Raw genomic sequence first — 22,262 nt, 5'->3', positions numbered from 1 at the left:
GACATAAATCACAGCAAGATCTCTTCTGACCCACCTCCTCGAGTAATGGAAATAAAAACAAAAATAAACAAATGGCACCTAATGAATCTTTAAAGCTTTTGCACAGCAAAGGAAACTATAAACAAGATGAAAAGACAACCCTCAGAATGGGAGAAAATATTTTCAAACGACTCAATGGACAAAGGATTAACCTCCAAAATATATAAACAGCTCATGCAGCTCAATATTAAAGAAACAAACAACCCAATCAAAAAATGGGCAGAAGACCTAAATAGACATTTCTCCAAAGAAGACATACAGATGGCCAAGAGGCACATGAAAAGCCGCTCAACATCACTAATTATTAGAGAAATGCAAATCAAAACTACAATGAGGTAACACCTCATACCGGTCAGAATGGGCATCATCAGAAAATCTACAAACAACAAATGCTGGAGAGGGTGTGGAGAAAAGGGAACCCTCTTGCACTGTTGGTGGGAATGTAAATTGATACAGCCACTATGGAGAACAGTATGGAGGTTCCTTCAAAAACTAAAAATAGAACTACCATATGACCCAGCAATCCCACTACTGGGCATATACCCTGAGAAAACCATAACTCAAAAAGAGTCATGTACCACAATATTCATTGCAGCTCTATTTACAATAGCCAGGACATGGAAGCAACCTAAGTGTCCATCGACAGATGAATGGATAAAGAAGATGTGGCACATATATACAATGGAAAATGACTCAGCCATAAAAAGAAACGAAATTGAGTTATTTGTAGTGAGGTGGATGGACTTAGAGCCTGTCATACAGAGTGAAGTAAGTCAAAAAGACAAAAACAAATGCCGTATGCTAACACATATATATAGAATCTAAAAAAAAAAAAAACATGGTTCTGAAGAACCTAGGGCCAGGACAGGACTAATGACGCAGATGTAGAGAATGGACTTGAGGACACGGGGAGGGGGAGGGGTTGGCTGGGACGAAGTGAGAGAGTGGCATGGACATATATACACTACCAAATGTAAAATCGATAGCTGGTGGGAAGCAGCCGCATGGCACAGGGAGATCAGCTTGGTGCTCTGTGACCACCTAGAGGGGTGGGATAGGGAGGGTGGGAGGGAGATGCAAGAGGGAGGAGATATGGGGATATATGTATATGTATAGCTGATTCACTTTGTTGTAGAGCAGAAACTAACACACCATTTTAAAGCAATTATACTCCAATAAAGATGTTAAAAAAAAAAAATAACACCCTCAAAGTGCTTTTGTGAGCATCAAAGTATTTAAAACATTTGGTGCATAATAAGTGAATAAACAGTAGCTGTGTTGTTACTAATAATGACAATAACATTTTATTAAAAATCTATTTTTCCCAAAGAGGTTCAGCTGGGTTGGCATGTTTCAATTCCCAAGCAGTTTTTCATCCACAACCATATCTTTTTGCCATGGGATAGTGCTTTAAAAAAAATCCCTGGAGCCTGCCCCAATTATAAAAGGAGATAACTTGACTTCATTTAACTGCAGCCTGAGCATTTGAATTTAATTGAACAGCAAATAATTATTCCTGAAAAGTGGAGGATTTTGAGGTTCCTTGAAGCGATGTAAGAAATGTATCTTGTTACATTAGACCTTGGCAAATATACTTTTAATAATCAGCTGCTACTTAACCTACCTTCTGCCTCCTATTTAATTTCCAGCAGGAACTACAGACATGATGTATTGGGGAGAGAGGGTGCTGAACTGCCGATTAATTATTTAAAAACTGATTTATTTACCAAGGTGAGCCATTTGCAAATTCAATAATAAATCTATTAAGGAGCAGTTAACCTCTATAACTCTGATTTAACTAATCAATTGATGTTTGGGTAACGTACAGCATCTGTCACATTAGGTCAGCATTAACTCCTTATTTGAGGCATTTAATCTGAAGTGTAACCAAATCAGCCATGAGGTGGTAATTAAGTATTCACTATGGGTCCTTCACCCTCCAAGGAACTGGATCCTTTCCCAGCAGCAACAGCCCTGATTGGGGGTTTGGGGAACCCTGTGTCCTCTAATGCCCAGTTCTGTTTTCCCCTCAGTGCCTCCCAAGGCAAAGACTTGACGCCACCCCGTTCCTCCAGGGGGAAGAAGAAAAAGAAGAAAGCTACCCGGAAGAAGAGAAGGAGGTGAGGGCCCCAAGGGACATGGAACACTGAAGATGGGGGAATGGACAAAAGAGGGGTAATAAGGGCTTTGGAGTCAGACAGTGACTCCCCTGGGATTCAGATCCCCTCTATGCCTCTTAACTAGCTGTGTGACCTTGGGCAAGTCACTTCACCTCTCTGAGCCTGTTTCCACTTCTGTAAAATGGTGGAAATACCTGCCTCTTGGGGTTTTATGAGAATTAGGTGATAAAATGGATGTGCAAGCAGCTGTCACAGTGTCTGGCACATAGTAAATGACTAGTCTGAAGCATAGTCATGACCATGCATATTTACTTATTTATTTATTTTTGGAGACCTCACGTATGTGAACGGCTGTACCAAGCACTGTGATCTCCATGATCCCTTTTACGCTTGACCACGATCTAGCAGGCAGGCATTATTATCCCCATTTTATTTTTATTAAAAAAAATTTCCCAGTTTTACTGAGATGTAATTGACCTATAACATTGTATTAGTCCAAGGTTACAGCGTCATGATTTGACATATGTTTGTATTGCTAAATGATTACCACAGTAAGTGTGGTTAACCTATCCATCACCTCATATAGTTACAATGGTTTTTCTTGTGATGAGATCTTTTAAGAGCTAATCTCTTAGCAGTACAGTATTGTCAACTCTAGTCACCATGACTCGTTTCTCTTATAGCTATTATCCCCATTTTAGAGATGAGAAAATAAAGTCTCAGAGAGGAGGTGACAGAACCTACAGACACTTGATTCCGGGCTCCTCAGTTGCTTCCACCACACACAAATGCCAAGGATAATGGACTTTATATTTTTGGCCAGCTATTGACTCTTTTGAACCCTGTGAGGTTTTTCTATGTACAATACCTTTTAATTTTTTTGTATTTAAAAACATTGTCAGATTTTCTTCTAGGCTGTCAATCCCTAGACTAAAAGCAGGTTCAGTGTTCCACACCCCAAGGGGTGATCAGAGAGATGTTCCTTAGAGGGGCGAGTTAAAAATCCCAGCAAACCTTGGAGGCAGTATTTGAAGAAGCCTGCAGGGGGCAGCAGAGAGCAGAGTCTGGATGACTCAGGCCCTAACTCCAGGTTTTCCGGGGCCCTGTTCCCTCCACACCCCTTTCACCTAGTTCTAAGGGGCTAGGCCCAAAGAGGACCCAGAGGGGACTGTGAATGAAGACCCTGAGTTCCATCCATTTTAGGGCGAGGGGTGGAATTGGGGTAAGTGGCCTGAGCTTCCTGATTTTAGGTATGGACAGGAGAACATGTCAGAGGAGGAAACCAGAGGGATCAGACTCCCATCATTCATTCATTCATTCATTCAGTATGTCCAGTGAGCACTCTTTGGGGACAAGTGCTATGATTCCCTAAGTCCGATTGTTTCTCAACCCTGCATCTCCCCCTGCAGACATGTTTTATTTGACCTGCAAAGTGTTTTTTGTCTTTTTAATTGGTGGCCATATTTTAAAACCAGGAGATGTCACACGAAAATATGTTTTCCTGGCAACTTCTTTTTTTTTTTTTTTCTGGCAACTTCTATTCAAAAGGCAGGAGCTCTAGAAGCCCAAGCCTGCATTCCTACCTGAGACCTTCAGCTGATCTGAGAAGCAGCCATACCCCTGGGTCAGGTGCTCTCTGGTTCACCACAGGCCTCACCACTCCCTACTGTCTCCCCTGCTACCCCCCCCCTCAACCTGCTGCATCCATTTAAGCTATCTGAGAGGCAGGCCTCTGTTGGTGTTGAGTTTGCAGCTCCTGATACGCTTCAACCGTGGTATTTTATCAGTGGGAGAACAGGAGACTTGGAGTGAGCAGTGACATGCCCGAGGTGACTTATAAATTAATGGTAGAGTCAGAATTGGAACTCGGGTTACCCGAGCCTCAGCCTTGAGTCATAATCATGATTCTAGGGCGTCTCTGTTTCTCGGGTAACCCCTTCATGGCACCACCGTGCTGAGTGCATCCTGGCAAGATCTCCTGCAGGGGTTTGGTCTTACCAGGGAGACATAGGGTGGAGCAGAGGAGAGACCTTTAAAGTATGTGCAGTTTTGGAAGAGGGCAGCAGACAAAAATAAATATTTATGGCCTGACCAGGAGGGCAGCTATGGGTGCTATAGTGATTGACAGCAAAGCCCCTGGGATCAGTGAGTCTTCAGTTTGAATCTCAGCTCACCCACCTTGTTAGCTGTGTGTCTTTGGGCAAGTCACTTTACCTCTCTGAACCCTGCTTTCTTTGTCTGAAAAGGGAGGGTAGCAATTGTACCTACCTAAGAAGTGTGTGGAAGGATTAAATGAGATAATACATGTAGTAAAACACGTGGTAACATTTGAAACAAATGCAAACTAACTCTACAAATTATCATCCTTGATGTGTGTTACTGAAAGAGCTGAGGCATGTCTGGGGGCTGGAGAAGGGTCTCTATGAAACCAACCCTGACCCTCAAAGCCTCCCTCTGAAGTGTGTCTCCCCTCCCCGGCAGGTCCCCATCATATAGCCCATCGCCTGTCAAGAAAAAGAAGAAGAAAAGTTCCAAGAAACATAAGAGACACAGGTACTGTCCTTCCTCCTCTGCAAATAAACAGGGATGTTCCCGCTGGGGTGAGGGTGGAGGTGACAGTGGATGGCACTGCAAGGTCATTTGGAAGCTTATCATTTCATTTATAAAAAAATCCTCATCTATGTGTTGTCGTGTATTTGTATCTCGTCTAACTTGGGACTCTGGTTGCAAGGACGAGAGGCCCACGAATGCTAACTCAGGCCAGAGGGGAATTTGTTCTAAGGAGACAGGAATGTCTCAGGGACCAGCCAGGCCTCAGTGAGGGGCTAGAACCGACGAATGGAAAGCTGACACAGCCCAAGCCGGGCCCCCTGGTGCACACGGGGACGTGGAGTCTGCACCCTGTTCCTGTCTCTTCATGTTGCAGATCCAGCCACAGGAAGATGCTGTATCTCTCGGTCTTGTTCCTTATTCCAAATTCCCAAGGAGAGACCTTTCTGGTTGGTCCAGCTATGTCCTAGAGAATGGGATCCTGTGAAACATGGCTTCTGGATCATACACCCTTGTGGACAGTGGTTAAGGGGCATTAGGAACTGGACACACAGTCCCAAAGGAGCTCACTATACACATGTGCATGTACACACACACACACACACACACACACACACACACACACACACACACACACACATGCTTATGGGGAAAAATAAAAGACAGGAAGGCTATGCACCAGAGGTCTCAAATCTGTGGTTAATGGGCCAAGCCAACATTTTATAATTGAAAGATTTCACAATACAAAAATCAAAGTTTTCCTGCTCCTCTGTAAAATCAGAAGCTCTCTCTTCATTGGACCGGTTTTCCCACAGGCAGCCATCAGCTGGAGCTGAGGAGTTGCTGTGTGTTTAGACAGAGCAGAGGTGCTGCACTGTCCCCACCTAACCTGCTCCCCTCCATCTACACACGTTTACAGAGCTTGTTTGGCCCCCTGGGCTCAGAGAGTGTGAAGCTATCTTTGGAAGTTAAGATATTTGCTGTGGTTGGCTGTGGATGACAGGGAAAGAGCAGTTTATATTTTATTTTTGCTTATCTGTATCTTCCAATTTTCCTACACGGGTGGTGGATTATTTGTGCAATTAAACCATCGCAGCAGAACAAAAGGTAAGAGGTCATTTGGGTTCACCTCCCGCCGCATCTCACCCTCTCGTTCAAAGTAGCCTCCACGTGGCTTTTCCCAACCCAGGGGTGTGGTTGCCTTTCAGCCCTTGTGGCCAGAAAGGTCTCAACTCAGTTTGATCTCACCGATTATGTCTACCACCTGCCCAAACACGCCAACTGATGCTCTCTGAGTTTGTGCTCAAGACAAGGTGTGGGCAAACCAATTGTAAAATGTTGCTAATTTGGTGTTCGAAACTTTCCCAACACAGAGTCCTTTGTGGAGGCAGGGCCTGCCTGTGACCGCAGACTGCCGTCTCGTCACCTTCCTATGCTGAGCAGTTTGTCCCAGTTTAGGGGTTGGATGGGAAGCAGGAACATTTGTCTATATGGATCTTGAGAGCCAAGTGGCTTCTTAGTCAAGGGCTTCTTCTCATGGGAAGGAGACTAGGCCAGAGGGTTGGAAACAGGCTTGCTTTCCGGGGGCTACGGGTGGCCCAGGGGTTGCTGGAGGTTTAGAGGGAAGAAGGACCACGACATGGGGAATTAGGAGGGGGAGATACAAACGCCGGTTCTTCCCAAGCCCTCATCTACTGAGCATAGCTCTAATTCTAGTCCATTTTCTCCAAGTTCCTGAAATGTTTGGTTGACTTTTTGGAGCTGGGATTGAGGGGTAGAGGATGCATTGAGCTTTTTTTTCTCCCTTTCAATTAACTAAGGCTTCAGGGTTTAAAATATATATATATATATATATATATATATATATATATATATCCCATTTTTCACATCTATTTATTGAATACCCATTGTGTGTCACGAATCAGGACTCAGGGCCCTGAGAACAGAGCAGCGAGCAGAACCCAGTTCCTGCCCTGAAGTTGCTCACGTTCTAGTGGGGAAAATGGTAGTAATATTACGCAGAAGTCTGTACCATAGTGAGGCTAAGCTCAGAAGCTCACCCAGAGTTTGTGGGAACAGAGAGGAGGCACCAGACCAGCCTGAGTGGATTGGAAAATGCTACAAGGAGAAGATGACATCTGTGTGGGGCTCTGAAGAATGAATCGGGGTTACATAGGTGAAGCTGTGTGGCCCTTGGCAACTTAACTAACTTCTCTGAGCTTCAGCGTCTTTGTTAAATGGTTGTTAATAGTACTTCACAGGTTTGGGGAAGAGATTGAATGAGACAAAGCATGTATGTGAGACATGCTTAGCACGGAGCCTGGCCACCAGTAAAGAGTTCCACATGTGGAAGTCGGTTGTCCCATGAAGATGAAAATGATGATGATGATGATGATGAAGCATCCACAACTAGGGAGAGAAAAGACCAAAGTGAGACTTGGGGGGAGGGAAGAGGCAGAGGGACTCTCTTCTGGCCCCCTCATGCAACCTTTTCCAGGACAGGCTTACTGACAAATTTGGGTGAGGATTGAAACTCTGGTAGGTTTTGACCTGGAAATTCAAAACGCAAACCAATGTTTCCCATATGACCTTCAAATCTAAAAGAGGAGGAGGATTTGCTAGGTGTCCCGGTCCCCATGTAGCCTGATGACAAATGCACTGATACATCCATCCCAGGAAAAGAAACTTCAGACTCATATTTATTCTCTTCCCTCCCTCCCTCTGTTCCTTTCTTCCCTCTTCCTTCCTCTCCTTCACTCCCTCCCTCTCTCTCTCCTTTCCTTCCTCCCTCTCTCTCTTCCTTTTTTTTTTGCCCTCAATCAGGTCATTCTCCAAGAAGAGAAGGCACAGGTAAGCATTTTGTTGCCTCTGGCTGCCTGCTTAGCTTTCTGCTTTCCTTAACCAGGTTTAAGCAGCATCTAGGGTCAAGCTCTCTGCCTCTACCTCTGTGTTCACGCCCCCTTCATCTTCCTGGGCCTCAGTTTCCTCTGAAATGAAGGCCATGATCTGGTTTCCCTGAAAGTTCCAAGCCAGACTTTCAATTTCCCCCAGGCCAGATGGTTGCTGCTGGACCAGCTCCTACCGATTCCTCTCCCTGGCCAGTCTCGCCACCCGTGCCAGAGTCTGTTTGTTTGACCGCTGGTTGAAATCTTGGGTTGGGGCATGTAGAGAAGCATCAGCCCCAGTCACCCCACCAAAGCCTTCCCAGATCCTAGCCAAGGGACAGAGGCCGAGTGCTAGAAGCACAGGGTGAGCACAAATAACGCTGTCACCTGTGGGGTACTCACTATAAATTAGATCCTGTGCTAAGCCTTTTCCATGCGTGTGTGTATTTAATCTCCATTAATCCCCATCACAACGCTGTGCGGTGGATATCCTTATTATTTCCATTTTACAGATGAAGAAACTAAGACTCAGGAGGTGTGGCAGGCATGTCCACAGACACACGGTCAGAAGGTGGCAGAGCCAAAACTCAAACCCAAATCTGTCAGACAGAGGATCAGGACACCCTTCCGTGGCTTCCAAAATAACAATAGCACAATTCCAGCAGCTGGCAGAGTGCAAAGGCCTTTCATTCATTCAGTTAACAAGTAGACACTGATAACCAATGTCATCCATCCACTCAGCCCAACAGCTTGAGCAATGGCCCCATTTTAAGGGCAAGGAAACTGGGTCTTCAGGAGGACAGGTAACCTGCCTGATGTCACACAGCAACTCAGCAGCAGAGCCAGGATGTGAACTTGGATCGTTCAGTGAGGTCCTGGGCTCTCCACCTCCCAGGCTAAGTCCCAAACACATGTCAAGGTGCGATTTCAGTTGGATGAAATCAAATTTTCTCCTCCCCAGGACTTAGGTCAGTGATGCGTTCCTGGTGACCCTCTGAAGCCGGTCTGGCTTGAACTACCAAACAGTGTTCGCCCTCAGGATGACACCCTGAGTCATCATTGTCCATTCTGCCACACCCCAGTACTGTGACTTTAAAAGAAAACAGATACTTGAATATTCACGAGCAGAACGTTTCAGAATCTGCCAAACTTCATGAGGCTTTAGAGCAGCTCCCTGGATATTCCATTCTTTTCTCTTAGAAATTGATTGAACAGCAGTCAAGAGGAAGGGCCCTGGGGACCCATGGTCTGGGGCCACTTTCCAGCTCACCTGTGTGATCCTGGTCAAGTTTCTTAGCCGGTCTAAGGCTCAGTTTCTATTTCTGGAAAATGAGTGCTTATTAAATGTGCCACTGCCCATAGGTTGTAGGGAGAATGAAATGAGATTATTGCCAAGAGGTATTAGCACAGCGCTTACTTGATAAGAAAGCCTGAAAGCATGGCAGATATGATTACCTTTGCTACTGCTGTTATTATGAAGCTACCAGAGCCGATCTCAGCATCCTCCGTCCCCCATCCGCAGTCTGTACGTGTGGGTTGGCGTGTCTAGCTGAGCCCACTGGGTGAAAACGTTGGCAGCAACTGCTCCGATCTTAGAAATGATCAGTGTCCATTCCCAAACTGCCTGAATCTAGTGACCACCGTGTGTTAAGCATTTTGACTACTTTGTCTTTCGCTAGAATTTTGCATCTTCCAGTTAATTGGCCATTTCTCATTCAGCTCCTCCAGCCCAAAAAACAAAAGAAGGGAAGAGAAGAGGCACAAAAAACAGTAAGTAGATCCCACCTGCAACGTACTGTCCAGCTTGGGGAGGTGGGGGACTGACCTGTGAACAGCCAGAGGGTTCGAATTGCCGAAGAAATGGGGACAGGGAGAGGAGGGTGGGCGGGCAAGAGGGGAGAAGGAAGGGGAAGACAGAACTGTGCGTAGACCTGCAGTTGTGGGTTTGGCATGCATGGGTGCATAAGGTTGTGTATGTGATGTGTGTGTATGCATGCGTGTCTGTGTATGCATGAAAGTGAACGGTGTGCATGTGTGTGCCCATTGTGTGTGAATTCTGTGTGCCTGTGTGCGTTGTGTAACGTTTGTACGTGGTGCGTATATGCGTAGCGTGCACTTTGTAAATAGTATCTGTACATTCTTCCATCGTGCAAACATTTGTGTGCAATGCAGGTGCATAGTGTGTGTGTGTGGGGGGTGTATATCTGTGTTCACACGAATGCATATGTGTGCCCTTGCTTATGTGAACATGAACTTGAATAGCATGCATGTAGGTGCCCTGTCTGCTACTATGCGCTAGTTCGGTGCCCTTGGCGTGTGCACCGCTTAATCTGCTTGCATTACTCATAGGGAGGGTGCGGGATGGTTTTTACCTGTGCACGTGTGTGCTGTGTGTGCACAGGTGAGTAAGGGGGCATGATCACATGCGTGCACACGTGTGTGTGTACATGTGAGTCCCAGCCCCAGCCTCTGGGCTTAGAGCATGGAGATATCAGGGGAGCTCCTACCCCCGGCCTCGGGTCCCAGCTGGTTCACGGTTTATAGCTGGTAGTAGAAATTCGAATCAGCCAGCGCTGCCTGAAGAGTTCAGTTCCCAGCCAAATTAAAAGTAAATTTGGTTACAACCCATCTACTTTATACCCTTGCAGATGTTAGTGAGTGTGTTTTCCAATCAACTAACATTTTATCTCCCACCAAGAAGCTTCTAAAGCGAGAATCAAAGGCAATGGGATGAAAGTCAGTGGGCTGCTGGGGAGGGAAAAGAGGAAGCAGGGCGTGGCGCTCAGCTTTGCCGGCCTGAAGCGCCTCCTCACCCAAGGTCAGTGCAAAAGAGGGCATTTCAGGCACCACCACGGGGGCCTGGGGAACGCTCCAGAAGGAAGCAATAGAGCTGTGAGTTAGCTCAGGGAAGAACTTCCCAATCATCAAGCTTGTTCAGTTCACATCAAGAGGCAATCATTGGCCATCTGTATAGAGTGTACGCTCACGCTAAGCACAGACAGAGCCTGTTCTCAGAGACTTCAGCATGGCTTGTCCGTGGAGCTGCGGTCTAGACAGTCACTGAGCTGGGGGCTGCGCCCAGACCCCAAGAGTTCTGGGAAGATCATGACAGAGGCACGGACAGCCTGCCTGAGGGCAGCAAGGTGGCCACCTGCCCAGTGCCAAGAGTTGGACGAGTCTCAGAAATCACTAGCAGGACATAAAAGAAGGTTGTGAAAGCCAAAAAACAAGAGTCAGGAGAGGGAGAAGCAAGAAACACAAGGCACCCCTGAGATCAGGTGGTTGTTCTTGCCAAGATCCATGGTTAGTTAAGGCGGCTTTTAAACAGGGGACCGCTGGAGTAACTTACTTCCTCTTATTCAGCATCCCTTAGAGAGGCCCTAACAGGTGTCAGGCCCTGTGTGGGGCCCGAGGACAGAGATTAGAGAGATGTGCCTCCCGGCCTTGAGGAGCTCGCAGCAGGACACCGGGGACAGATGTGGGACAGGTCACAGCACAGCAGTGGCAGATGGAAGCCCTGGGTGAGGTGGGAGCCCGGGTGCAGGAAAGAGGGCGTGGTGGTGAGGGGAGGCTTCCTGAGGGAGGGGCGGCTTAGGCTGGGGCAAAGGATGGAGGTAACCATTCTAGGCTGCAGGTTAGGCAAGTGGTTTAATCTCTCTGTGCCTTGGTTTCTGCATCTGTAAAATAGGAGTAATAAGAGAATCCACTTTGTAGGTTGTTATGAGGAGTAGATGAGTCCATTTAAGGAAAATGCTTAGAACCCAGTGCCTGGCAGGCAGTATGTGTTAGAGACGGGTTACCTACCATCACCATCATCACCATCCCCATCACCATCATCACCATCATCACCATCACCACCATCACCATCACCACCATCACCACCATCACCATCATCACCATCAACACCATCACCATCACCACCATCACCACCATCCCCACCCCCATCACCATCATCACCATCACCATCACCATCATCATCATCCCCATCACCACCATCCCCATCACCACCATCCCCATCATCACCATCATCACCATCACCTCACCATCATCATCATCCCCATCACCGCCATCCCCATCACCACCACCATCACCACCATCCCCATCACCATCATCACCATCACCATCACCATCACCATCATCACCATCACCACCATCAGGGCATCATAAAATGTGGGAAATGTGTGAGCCAGAATACAAGCACCTCGGGATTGCTTGAGCCTTTCAAACCAGGGCTCTAGATGCCAGGCAAGGAGGCTGGAGAGCTAGGCAGAGGCTGGCTCCTGAAGGTGCTTGGGGTTCAAGGTCAGAGCTTGGACTTGACATGAGGACAATGGAAGGGCTTTAAACAGGGAAGGGATATGGTCTGATGATCACATTACCAGAATCCCTGAGTCTTTTGTTGGGATAACCAAGCTACCTCACAATAGAATCATCTCTAACTCCCACTGGCTTCCTGACTTGGCCCAAACTATTGACATTCCTTGTACATCCTCAGTGACCACTGCCACTGCTACTGCTACGTCTGGGTCATCATTATTATTTAGAAAAAGCTGAAGTAACCTGTTATAACACCAGTTTTAGTGGCAGTGGTAGTGTAATTTTTGTTGTTGATGATGTTTGTAACTCCCTCTGAGAGTGGGCTTTTGACTCCATGCTAAGAATCCAGACTTACCTTTCCAGGGCTGAGGTTACAGATTGGCAGCCCAAAGGCCTAATGGATTCTGCAAATATGTTTTGTTAGCCCCAAACTGTGTCTTTTTTAAAAAATGAGCTTCCATTTATAATAGGGATAATTTACATAAAATCTCAACTTCTACATTCACTTGAAAAATTAGAAGATACAGCACCATGGCACTATTCTGGAGACAAAACACTTTCTTTAGCCCATGCCCTTCGGTTGATATTTTCTGAGTGCCTGACTGATTCACACATTACGGTATCTGACTGGTTCGTGAACCCGTCTGAAATCGAGACTCCTGCCTCAGGCGAGGGAGAGGTGATGTGTACAGGTGACGATTCTGCTCCCAGCAGAGCCCTGGGGGGCAGGCCATCTCCCCCAGACGACCCCTTTCTGCTCTCTTGTGTTAGGGACGGCCGGTTACACAGGCGGGAGGTGGGGGTGACGCAAGGGGCCGGTCGGGGGAGATGCATGACCTTGGGAGAGACAGTGACTCGGGTGCAAAAGAAAGACGTGCGTCACAAGGTCAGAAACTCTCTCTCTCTCTCCTCTGATTGGTTCCTTCTCACCCTTCACTCGCCCCAAGATCGCGAAGCCGGCCCCGAAAGTCTCACCGCCACCGTCATCACCACTGCCCCTCGCGGTCCCAGAGTTCGGAGTCCCGCTCCTCAAGCTGTGACAGCAGGTAACCCCCTCCCTGAGGCACCTCCTCACCCCGGCATCTGCCCAGAGCCCGTCTGAGACGCGGTCACCGTCAGCTCTGCCTCCCGCTGTCACGGTCGGGGAGGCCGCTTTCCCAGCAGAGGGGCGCCCCCGCCTCGCACTCAGGCTGTCTGCACTTCCCTGTAGAGAAGGGGCTGCAGACAGACGGACCCGCTGCCTCCACCTACAGGACTTGCTAACACCGTGCTTCCGTGTCCAGGTGCTGAGCACTCTTCCTGATCCGCTGTGTGATCCCCTCTACAACCCTACGAAGGAGGCACTATTGTCATCCCCATTTTAGAGATGAGGAAACTGAGGCACAGAGAGGTTAAGGAACTTGCCAGGCACTTAGCTATTAAGTGACAGAGCTTAGGACTGAACTGGGGCATCTGGCTCTGCGCTTGACTGTCTCTCACTAAGGGTTGTTATAAGCACAGAGAAGCTAAGTGACCTATGAAAGGCCACACAGCACAAGGTACCTAGCTCTGAGGCCCTTCCGAGTCTGGTTTCTCCTAACCTGGAACCTCTTTACGCTGACACATCGGCTGCCCCGGCCTGAGAAGAGGAAGCAGTTCTTGTGGGTAAGGAGAACAAGAAGAGGGAGGGGGCTTCGTTGATGCTGGCGTTTGACATTGTTGAGACCAATGGGAACATCAAGGGCCCCCTGATGGTACCAGGCCAGCTTCCAGATGTCAGAGGCTCCTTTATGCTTTCTTAAGTGCTTCTCACACTTGGCTACGTGGCCATGTCACTTGGGAAGGTTTAAAAATCTCACTGTCCCGGTCCCACTGCATCCCAGTTAAGTCAGAACGTCTAGAGGAAGGAGGAGGAGGAGGAGAAATATTTACCTAAATTCTACTCTGACCCAGGCGCTGTGCTGCCAGTGCAAATACATTCTCTCTGTTAATCATCCCAATCACACCATGAGCTAGACCAGAGCTTCTCCACTTTGGCTGCACTGTGGTCGCTTTGGAAGTTTTTAAAAATACCAGTGCCTGGATCCCAGCTCCACACATTCTGATCTAATCCAGATGAGGTAGGTCCAGGGCAGCAAGATTTTTAAATCTCCCAGGTGATGTGAACGTGGAGACAGGTGTAAAAGCATTCGAAAGGAGAAAGCAGCCCCTGACATCGAGTACTATAGCCTTGGCGTTCCCACTGGACAGCAACAGTTTCAGAGGACATCACCATCACACAAGGCTGCTCCATGACCCTGAGTGATCCAGGCAAAAACAAGACCCTTCTGCAATCAGGTCCGAGCCCGGACAAAACAGGAACTTTGTCCAAAACCCAAAAGTAACCCAGCATCTCTCCATCCTGGCATGTGTGAGCGACTGCTGCTTCTTTACCAGTTATATCCTTGACCTCAGTCTAGTCTCCCCTCTCTCTAGGTAAGACTGATGAAGACACCCAATCAGAGAATTACCTCCGCTTTCTGACACATCCAGTCCGGGTCAGAGCGCCAGCTCCTTGCGTGCTCCCCAGAGGCCCCAACCATATGCTCATAATAGGTTCTCGCTAACACCCTCGGACGGAGACGTCCTCCACTTCCCCGTGATGTGCATTCTCTGCCACTGCAGGGAGCAGTGACCACGCTCATTCAAGTACAGGGTACCCCCAGTGGCCTTTATCTGGAGGGTGTTGACACACTGAGCTCAACTGCATTACAGACATTTACAGCTGAGAAACCTGCGTGTTGGTGGGCAAAGGGGTCCGAGCAAGGTCGCGGTGACGGGCAGAGCTGGCACCAAGACCCAGGTCTGTGTGACTCAGCCTGAACCCTTCACCTCCAGCCCAGGCCTGGGCTGCAGGGCGGTGCAGGGCCTGCTTGCTGACTCTCGGCGCACCCCACTCTACCTTCTCCAAGGCTTACCTCTTCGGGAAAGGGCTCACATCGCAGCCCCGGCCCCAGCCCTCTTTCTGCTGTCACATCTCCCGCTGCTGTTGCCGCCCGAGCTCCCCAGTGCCTGTTGGGCTGAGAGACACTACAGCAGGGGTGGGAGCAACCTGAGAGCTGGCCCTCAGGCCACACACTCAGTAGAAAAGTGACCTGGAGGCCCCAGAGCAGAGAGGGACACTCCAGCGCAAGAACCAGAGGCATTGGTTCCCACGGGGACCCTCGTTCCACCACTTACAAGCTGTGTGACCTCAGGCAGGTCCCTAACATCTCTGAGCCTCAGCTCTCTCATCTGAAAATAAGAAAGTAATATCTGCCCTGTGTATGTCTTCAAGTTGTAGAGGGGACTGTGAAAGCACCTGAAGAGGGGCTTACAAGTGCCGTGCAAATCCATAAGGTGTTATTTGTATCACTACTGTGACTCAGAGCTAACAGGTATGCAGAGTCCAAACACACCCTTTCTAAGGAGTCAGAGATTCCTTTGGTTTCCACTGAAGACAGACAGCCAGATCTAGATGTGACAAGCTTGCAGAAGGCATCTTGGTCGTTTTTGTCAGATATATTTTTTTTAAGTTTTGGGTGACAGTCAATAAGATGCCTCTGTTTCACAGATGGTAAAGTCACATACACAAAGACACACAGATATAAGCAGTTACATTTATAGACAAACACATGAAAACACAGATGGACACACCCAGACGTACACACAGTCACAGACACAGGCAAGCAGACAGACAATCACACAGGCACACAAAGGACAGTAAACTGAATCAAGATAGGGACCCTTTCTGTCTTCACAGCTGCATCCCCAGCCCCCAAAGCAGTGCCAGGTACATGAATAAACATTTGTCAAATGAACAAATGAGAGAATGAATGAATGGATGGGTGGGTGGGTGGATGGATGCACATGTAACTCATACAGACACACCCAAACACGCTCTGTTGTCCTCAGATCCTATTGGTCCTTCAGTCACCTCTCTGCCATGCTCCCCATCAAAAGACCCTCAGGTTTCTCTCTCCCGCACCCAGGCACCGTGGCCAGTCCCCCGAGGAAGGGCGGAAGTCCCGCCGAAGGCACTCTCGCCGCTGCTCCAAGACCTTCTGCAAGGCCAGCCCTGAGGCCCGGTCCAGCCCCCCGCCCAGCCAGCCCCTCCAGATGCTCAGCTTCCTGTCGGCCAGGGGTGTAGTAAGTATTCCACACAGCCTCCTCTGCCAGTCCTGGCCGTGACACTTGGAGGGGTTGGAGGCACAAGTTCAGGGCAGTGTATGACACATTTTAATTCAGTTTCGGGAAAATATCCAGCTGGTTTCAGACCTCCTTATTGATTAACCAGATGGTCATTCACCAGCCTTTGGCAGCACTCGGCTTAGCGGCTTGGGAAGTGGGGGCTTGGGGGGACAGGAAAAACCTGAAGCCCCCGGCTCTTTAGCAGGGGAACTTCAAAAGTACATATTGGCCTCCAGAGTGACATCTGCAGGAAAGCATGTATGAGACACCACAGGAGGTTTCTTTGGGGAAGAAGGAAAAGAGGGGGTCTTTGAGGCAACAGAGGTACTGCAGCTTTGCGGTGAAGTCTGCATCTTTGACGGCTAGTCTGCAGCACTGACGAGCAGCTGGGGTTTGATTTCACCTGGGTAAACTCGGCCTTGAATGTATACGAGAATTTTCCTCCAAGGAGCTGATAGCACTCGGCCTCTCGTGTCCACACAAGGTCTCAGGGAGTTGAGGACGCAGCTGCCCTCACTAGTCCCTTCCACAGGTGGGACAGAAAAGCCAATGCTCAGAAAGGTTAAGGTCTGGAGTGAAGCCACTGAGTAAAGCAAGAGTGAATCCAGTCGAGAAACCGGGCCTTGAATGGGATCACGCAACAGTCCCTCAGGTCAAGAAGGAGGGCTGGAATGCAACTTCAGACAGTTCGATGCCAGGAAGTTTCCTGAGCAAGGGGTTTGGAGTTGGGCCTGAACTCAACTTCCTAGCTGTGTGGCTTTGAGAAAGTCACTTAACCTCTTTGAAACTCAGTTTTCTCATTGGTAAATTTGAAATAATATCACTTCCATGTGGGATTGTTGGGGATATCCAATAACAGAAATTATGTGAAGGCCTTTTGTAGACTCTAAAGGGACAGACACACAAATAGGAGGAGATTCAACACAGACGTACCCTATGCTTTCAGCTAACAGCTGGGAAGGGACCTGTCTCCTCTAGCTAGGCGTAAATCTGAAAATTTCGGAGAGCTGCTCCCTTAGAAAGGATGAGGTGGAAGTAAGGAATAGCTCAGGGGTTCTTGCTGAGAGGTCAAGGAAGAGAAGGTGATGATAAACACTGGTTGGGTCTGGTTGACACAATAGTTATATCTCCAGTGCATTCTGGGAAACCCTTCTTTACCAGTAAAGGCACCATGTATCACCAAGGTCTACTTTTGCCCAAATCTTCTACCTAGCTGGAACCATCCACAACTCACCTCAGGCCCTTCCTTTGTAGAGGTACCTGTAGTTGCTCAGTATTTGCAGATGGTAAATGCTCACCTGCATTATCCCCTCCATGAATGTCCTATGAAAGGTCTTCCCAGTAAGGCAGAGAGTCTGGAGGCCAGGGGGCAAGTCTTGGCTTGGCAGGACAAATCCTTTTACCCCTCCCAGCTTCAGCTTCCTCAACTGGAAAATGAGCATGATTATCCCATTTGTGTCCCAAAGGAATTGTTGCAAAGGTAGAAATAAATTTAAAATACAAGCAATAAGAGGTGGAAGAATGGTTTTAAGTTGGTAAAATCCACCCAGTCTCCCTGGTCATGGTATTTATGGCAGCCCATTCAGTGGCCCTAACTGACCCTCATTAAAAAGTGCCATTGGGAGCAACTGGCTTGTGTTCTCTCACCTGGGATGGTTTCCTAACCAGTCAGGTCCAAGGTGTTGCAAAAAGCCGAGTGTTGACTCCCCCCCCCACCCCAAAATTGTGGTCCTCCCACACCAGTGAATGAGGTACCAGATTGGCTATTGGTTCTTAGGGCCCAGCCGCTATTAGAAGAGCAGAAAGCTCATCTGTACCTAGAAGTTAGAGGCCTTAAGAGCTCACCTAACCCAATACCCTGATTCCAAAAAGAGAAGCTGGACTCACAGGAGAGAAATGAATTCCATGGGCTATGGCAAGTCGGAGTTGTTAAAAACATGGGACTATGATTATGTGGTCAAATCCTGGCTGCAAGCTGGGGATAGTTACCTAAACCTTTTTGAGCTGCAGTTTCCTCATCTGTTAAAAGAAGTGCAGATAATAAACCTCTTCTTCAAAAGCCTTGTTTTGGGGACAAAAGCAGAGTAATTTTGTAAATAGTCGAGCCCAGTGCTCGGCACAGGGGCAAAAGTCAGCAAATAGTAGCAGGTGTTGTGATGAAAACATTCCAGATGCTGGCTCTGTATTTTCCACTGTGGAATCTTGAGCAAGTTCCATAAACTCTCTGTGCCTCAGTTTTCTCCAAATCTGCAAAATGAGGATAATAGTAAGACCTACCTCATAAGAGGAATGTTGTGAGGATGCAATGACTCAATGTGAGTAAGACTTTCAGACTAACAGGCGAGTGGTAGGTGCTAGGTTGCTGGCGGTGGATAGAAGCAGCAGCAGTATTAACAATGGAAATAGTAATGGTAGTAGCAACAATAGTAGCAGCGCTGGTAATAGTAGTGGAGTAGTAATAGTAGAATGGTTCCAGGCCGAGGCTAGTCTGTGGATGAGTTGAGACCACAGCTAGAACCCCTGCTTCCCCTGCTTTCAGTTTCCTCCCATCCTCAATGGCAGCTGCAGCCCAAATGGCTAGCCCCACCCTGCTCATGGCTGCCTGACTCCTGGGGTGTCAGACGCCCCCCAGGTCTGGTCCTCCAAGTGCTCTCCATGCTGGGCTCTTTCTCATCCTCTCTCCTGCACAGGCAGGGATGGAAGAGGATACCAGGTTGGACCAAAGGTTTTCCAAGAGTCCTGGCCCCAAGATTTTTTTGAGCTCTCTGCTGAAGAGAACAGCACAGTCATGGTCACTGAGTCACCCATTCCATCACTTGTTCAAATCTACCAGTTACCTACTAAGCATCTATAAAGGGTCAGCTCTGATGTGGCTCTCAGGATCCAGTGAATAAGAAACAGCCTGTGCTTTCTTAAAAGGAAGACAGACAAGGTACAAACTGTAAAAGACAATGCACAACAGTGAATGCTGAGATGGGGCAGGAGGTAGGCAGGCAGGGAAGGGAATTGGGGTTAGGGTTAGGTTAGGGCAGAGGAGGTGACAACTGAGAAACTAGCCAGTGGAAGCAGGAAACGAAGGCTGGAGTCAGGATGGGGAAAGAATTCCAGGGCAGGAGATGGGGTTCTGGGGGTTCTGGAGGTGAACAGGAGCCCAAGCGTGAGGGGTCTCCTATGCCATGGTTCCTGCCACACTCCATGGTGGGCATCCCATATGCAGAGCTCTTTGAAAATCAGGGACGGGCACATTACATCAAGGGGGCCTGTTTGCATACATGAATATGCAGAAGTGGGTTGTATCTTGTTAAAATCCTAGCTGGTGAGCTAAAGATAACCTGAAGCCCTCTTTCTTGGTCAGAGCCCAAATCCAAATGGAGGGTCCCAAGGAGTGAGTCCTTCATGGCCTCATTCATTCCTTATCTACACTCAGTCAACTCTGTTCAAGGTGTTAAGGAGACAGAGAGATGAATAAACAGGCTTCCTGAATCCCAGAGCTCACCATCTAGCCGTCAACAGAAGGCTGCAATACAGTAGGATACGCGTTGTCGTTAGGGCTGAGACTGAGTCGGTGAGCACTAGTACTCCTCCATTGTTCAAATATTCAAATACTTGCACACCAGTTGATAAATAGACCCTGTCACCACCCACCCCCCGGTCAACAAAGCCATCCCTTCCCTCCTCTGGTACCTTCTGGACCTTCTCACAGTCCAGCAGCTAAACAGTGATACCTGGCAGCCCTTCAGTGCCAAGACCAGCTACCTTCAGATGGGGCAGTACCCACACTCAACCAGTTGTTGAATATTTTGAATATCACCCCTGGAGGTGACGGAAGCAAGTACAATATGTAGGAGGACCACAGAGGAAGGACCAATGTCTAAGAGATCTTGGCGTCTGAGAGGACTTTACAAATAAAGGAACATGTGAGCTGGGCTTTGAAGGATGAGTAGGAGTTCAACCAATTGAGATGGCTATATACCACTGTGTGCCGGGCACTGTCACATACTTTACACAGTTGTTTTGGTTTTTTTTTTCTCATTTGATTCACAAAACAGTTCTTTGAGGTAGGTGCCATCATTATCACCATTTTTCAGATGGGAAAACTGAGGCTCAGAGAGGTGAAGTGACTTAGGTAGGTAGCCCAATAAGTAGGAAGGGGAGCTGGTTTGAATCATGGCTTGTATCTCAGAAGCTTACTCTGATAGCCAGAGGACCTATTGGATGACAGAGAGGTTGGTGGCTCCAAGGTTTGGCCACGCCCTGTCCTGTAGCAGGGGGTCCTCTGTGAGGTCTATCCTAACTGGAGGGGGAATCTAAAGGGGGCTGATCAAGACTGAAATTAGACCCAGGGGAGGGCAGTCTTCTCCTTTCTCCTCCTTCTGCCTCTGTTGAGCCAACAGCTGCCACATAACCCTTGCCAACAAAAACCTGCACAGATACGGCACAAAAAAAAAAAAAAAAAAAAGGCAAAACTTGGGCTCCGTAAAAGAGGACCTCATGAAATTTGTCAACAGGAGGAAGCAGGAGGCGACAGTGATGAAGACAGGAGCTTTAAAGCAGATTCGGATACTCCAGAGTTCTTGATTTCATCTCCCTATGAGACTGGGTAACAGCCATAACTCATGCTTCCTGAGCACCTACTATGTGCGAGGTGCTAGGCTGAATTCTTTACATGTGTCGTCTCATGCGTTTCTTATAATAGCCTTTCAGGGGATCTTCCGCTAGTATCCTCATTTTACAATGAGGAAACTACAGCCTAGAAAACTTAAGTAAAAGGCAGCTGTTAAATGGAGAAGTTAGGATTCCAACCCAGAAAGTCTACCCTCAGAGTCCAGGTGCTTAATTACTTGACTTCCTTTGTGTCATTTCACTTCGCTGGGCCTCTGTGTCCTCATCTGTACCTTTAACTAATAAGCATACATACTGCACAGAGTGGCTGTGAGGGTGGAGTAAGATAAGGTATCCATTCATTTATAAGATATGTATTAAGCACCTACTATGTGCCAGGCACTGGGTGAATAGCAGTGAACAAGACAGAGGAGATTTCTGCCCTCATGCAGCTTCTGTTCTATGAGCAAAACTTAGCCCGATGCTTGGGACTATAACACTCAATATACAGTAGTTGCTAGTGTTATGATTTGTCGTCATAATGGCTAAATTAAACTTGCTCCCAGTAAAAGCAGACATGATGTTTCTGAAGTATCTCTGGCCTCAAAAAGCTTAATCGTATCCAAGATCTCAGGTGAACGTCAGAACAACTCTAGGAGAATGGCAGGCTATGCCTCCTATTTTGCAGACAGGGGAAGTGAGCCTGAGGGAGCGTGTATGGAGGGTCCAGCCTTCCCGCCTCTGACCCAGGTTGTCACGTACATTCTGCAAAAGCGAGCTCTTGCTCAGACTAGGAGACTCACTAGTCCAGTGCCATTCGTTGTAGTTTAGAGAACAAAGGGACTAAAATGCAGAAGAAGGGGGCCATGAGACTCAGGCATTTGTGGGACAGTTGTCCTTTTTAAATGGAAAATGGAATAGCATTGTCAACTTTTACTTTTGCCAAGCAAGGACAGAAAAAAGAAAACCACCATTTTCTATAGTGAAAGGGACATTTACCATCTGAAGAGGAAGAATAGACATGGCCTCAGAAGAAAGGATGAGACTTTAAATCAAATGCATTTCGTTGGATGAAAAACTCATTCCATTGAACTTTTTTTTTCTCATTTCAATTTGGACTGGTGAAAATTTTGCCTGACTGGATCCATGTAGAAATTTTCAAGAAGAGGTGGGCTGAGGGCCATCAAAAGGGGCTTCTGAGAAATGATGAGGTTGAAGCTGCTGGTCCCCTTCAGCTTCCTGATGGAGGGAAGGAGAGACATCCGGCCCCAGGCCCAAGGTCAACGTCAGTGCACAGCCCTGTGGGACCACCCCAGCCCTAAAGGACTTTGTCATCTTCCCAACATCCTCAGCAGATCCCTGTCTTTCTCCATTCCTCCCCCTCTCTAATGAACTCCTAACAGGTCCATGAATCCAGTCTTCTGATGTCTTCGTAATTAATGTGCAGAGGAAGATGAACAACAGTGAGGAAAATAAACTTAATGTCTTTGTGAAACAAAAGGTTTAAAAAAAAAAGGAATAACCAGAACCCTCTAGCTAAAAGCTCTGCCATGCAGCTCTA

General features: G+C 47.8%; 1 protein-coding gene across 1 annotated transcript in view; it reads left to right on the top strand.

Annotated features, from left to right (window-relative positions):
• SRRM4 (serine/arginine repetitive matrix 4) overlaps positions 1-22,262 on the top strand; it is a 163,521-nt gene that overhangs the window by 122,642 nt on the left and 18,617 nt on the right. Inside the window, exons 3-8 of the mRNA XM_068563593.1 lie at positions 2,073-2,159; positions 4,641-4,712; positions 7,533-7,559; positions 9,314-9,364; positions 12,859-12,957; positions 15,901-16,057. Coding sequence (XP_068419694.1) covers positions 2,073-2,159; positions 4,641-4,712; positions 7,533-7,559; positions 9,314-9,364; positions 12,859-12,957; positions 15,901-16,057 — 493 coding nt within the window. The remainder of the gene's footprint in view (positions 1-2,072; positions 2,160-4,640; positions 4,713-7,532; positions 7,560-9,313; positions 9,365-12,858; positions 12,958-15,900; positions 16,058-22,262) is intronic.

The sequence above is a fragment of the Eschrichtius robustus genome, chromosome 14 (genome assembly GCF_028021215.1).
Source record: "Eschrichtius robustus isolate mEscRob2 chromosome 14, mEscRob2.pri, whole genome shotgun sequence".
Classification (NCBI taxonomy): Eukaryota; Metazoa; Chordata; class Mammalia; order Artiodactyla; family Eschrichtiidae; genus Eschrichtius; species Eschrichtius robustus.
This window is presented reverse-complemented; position numbering and strand designations above follow the sequence as displayed.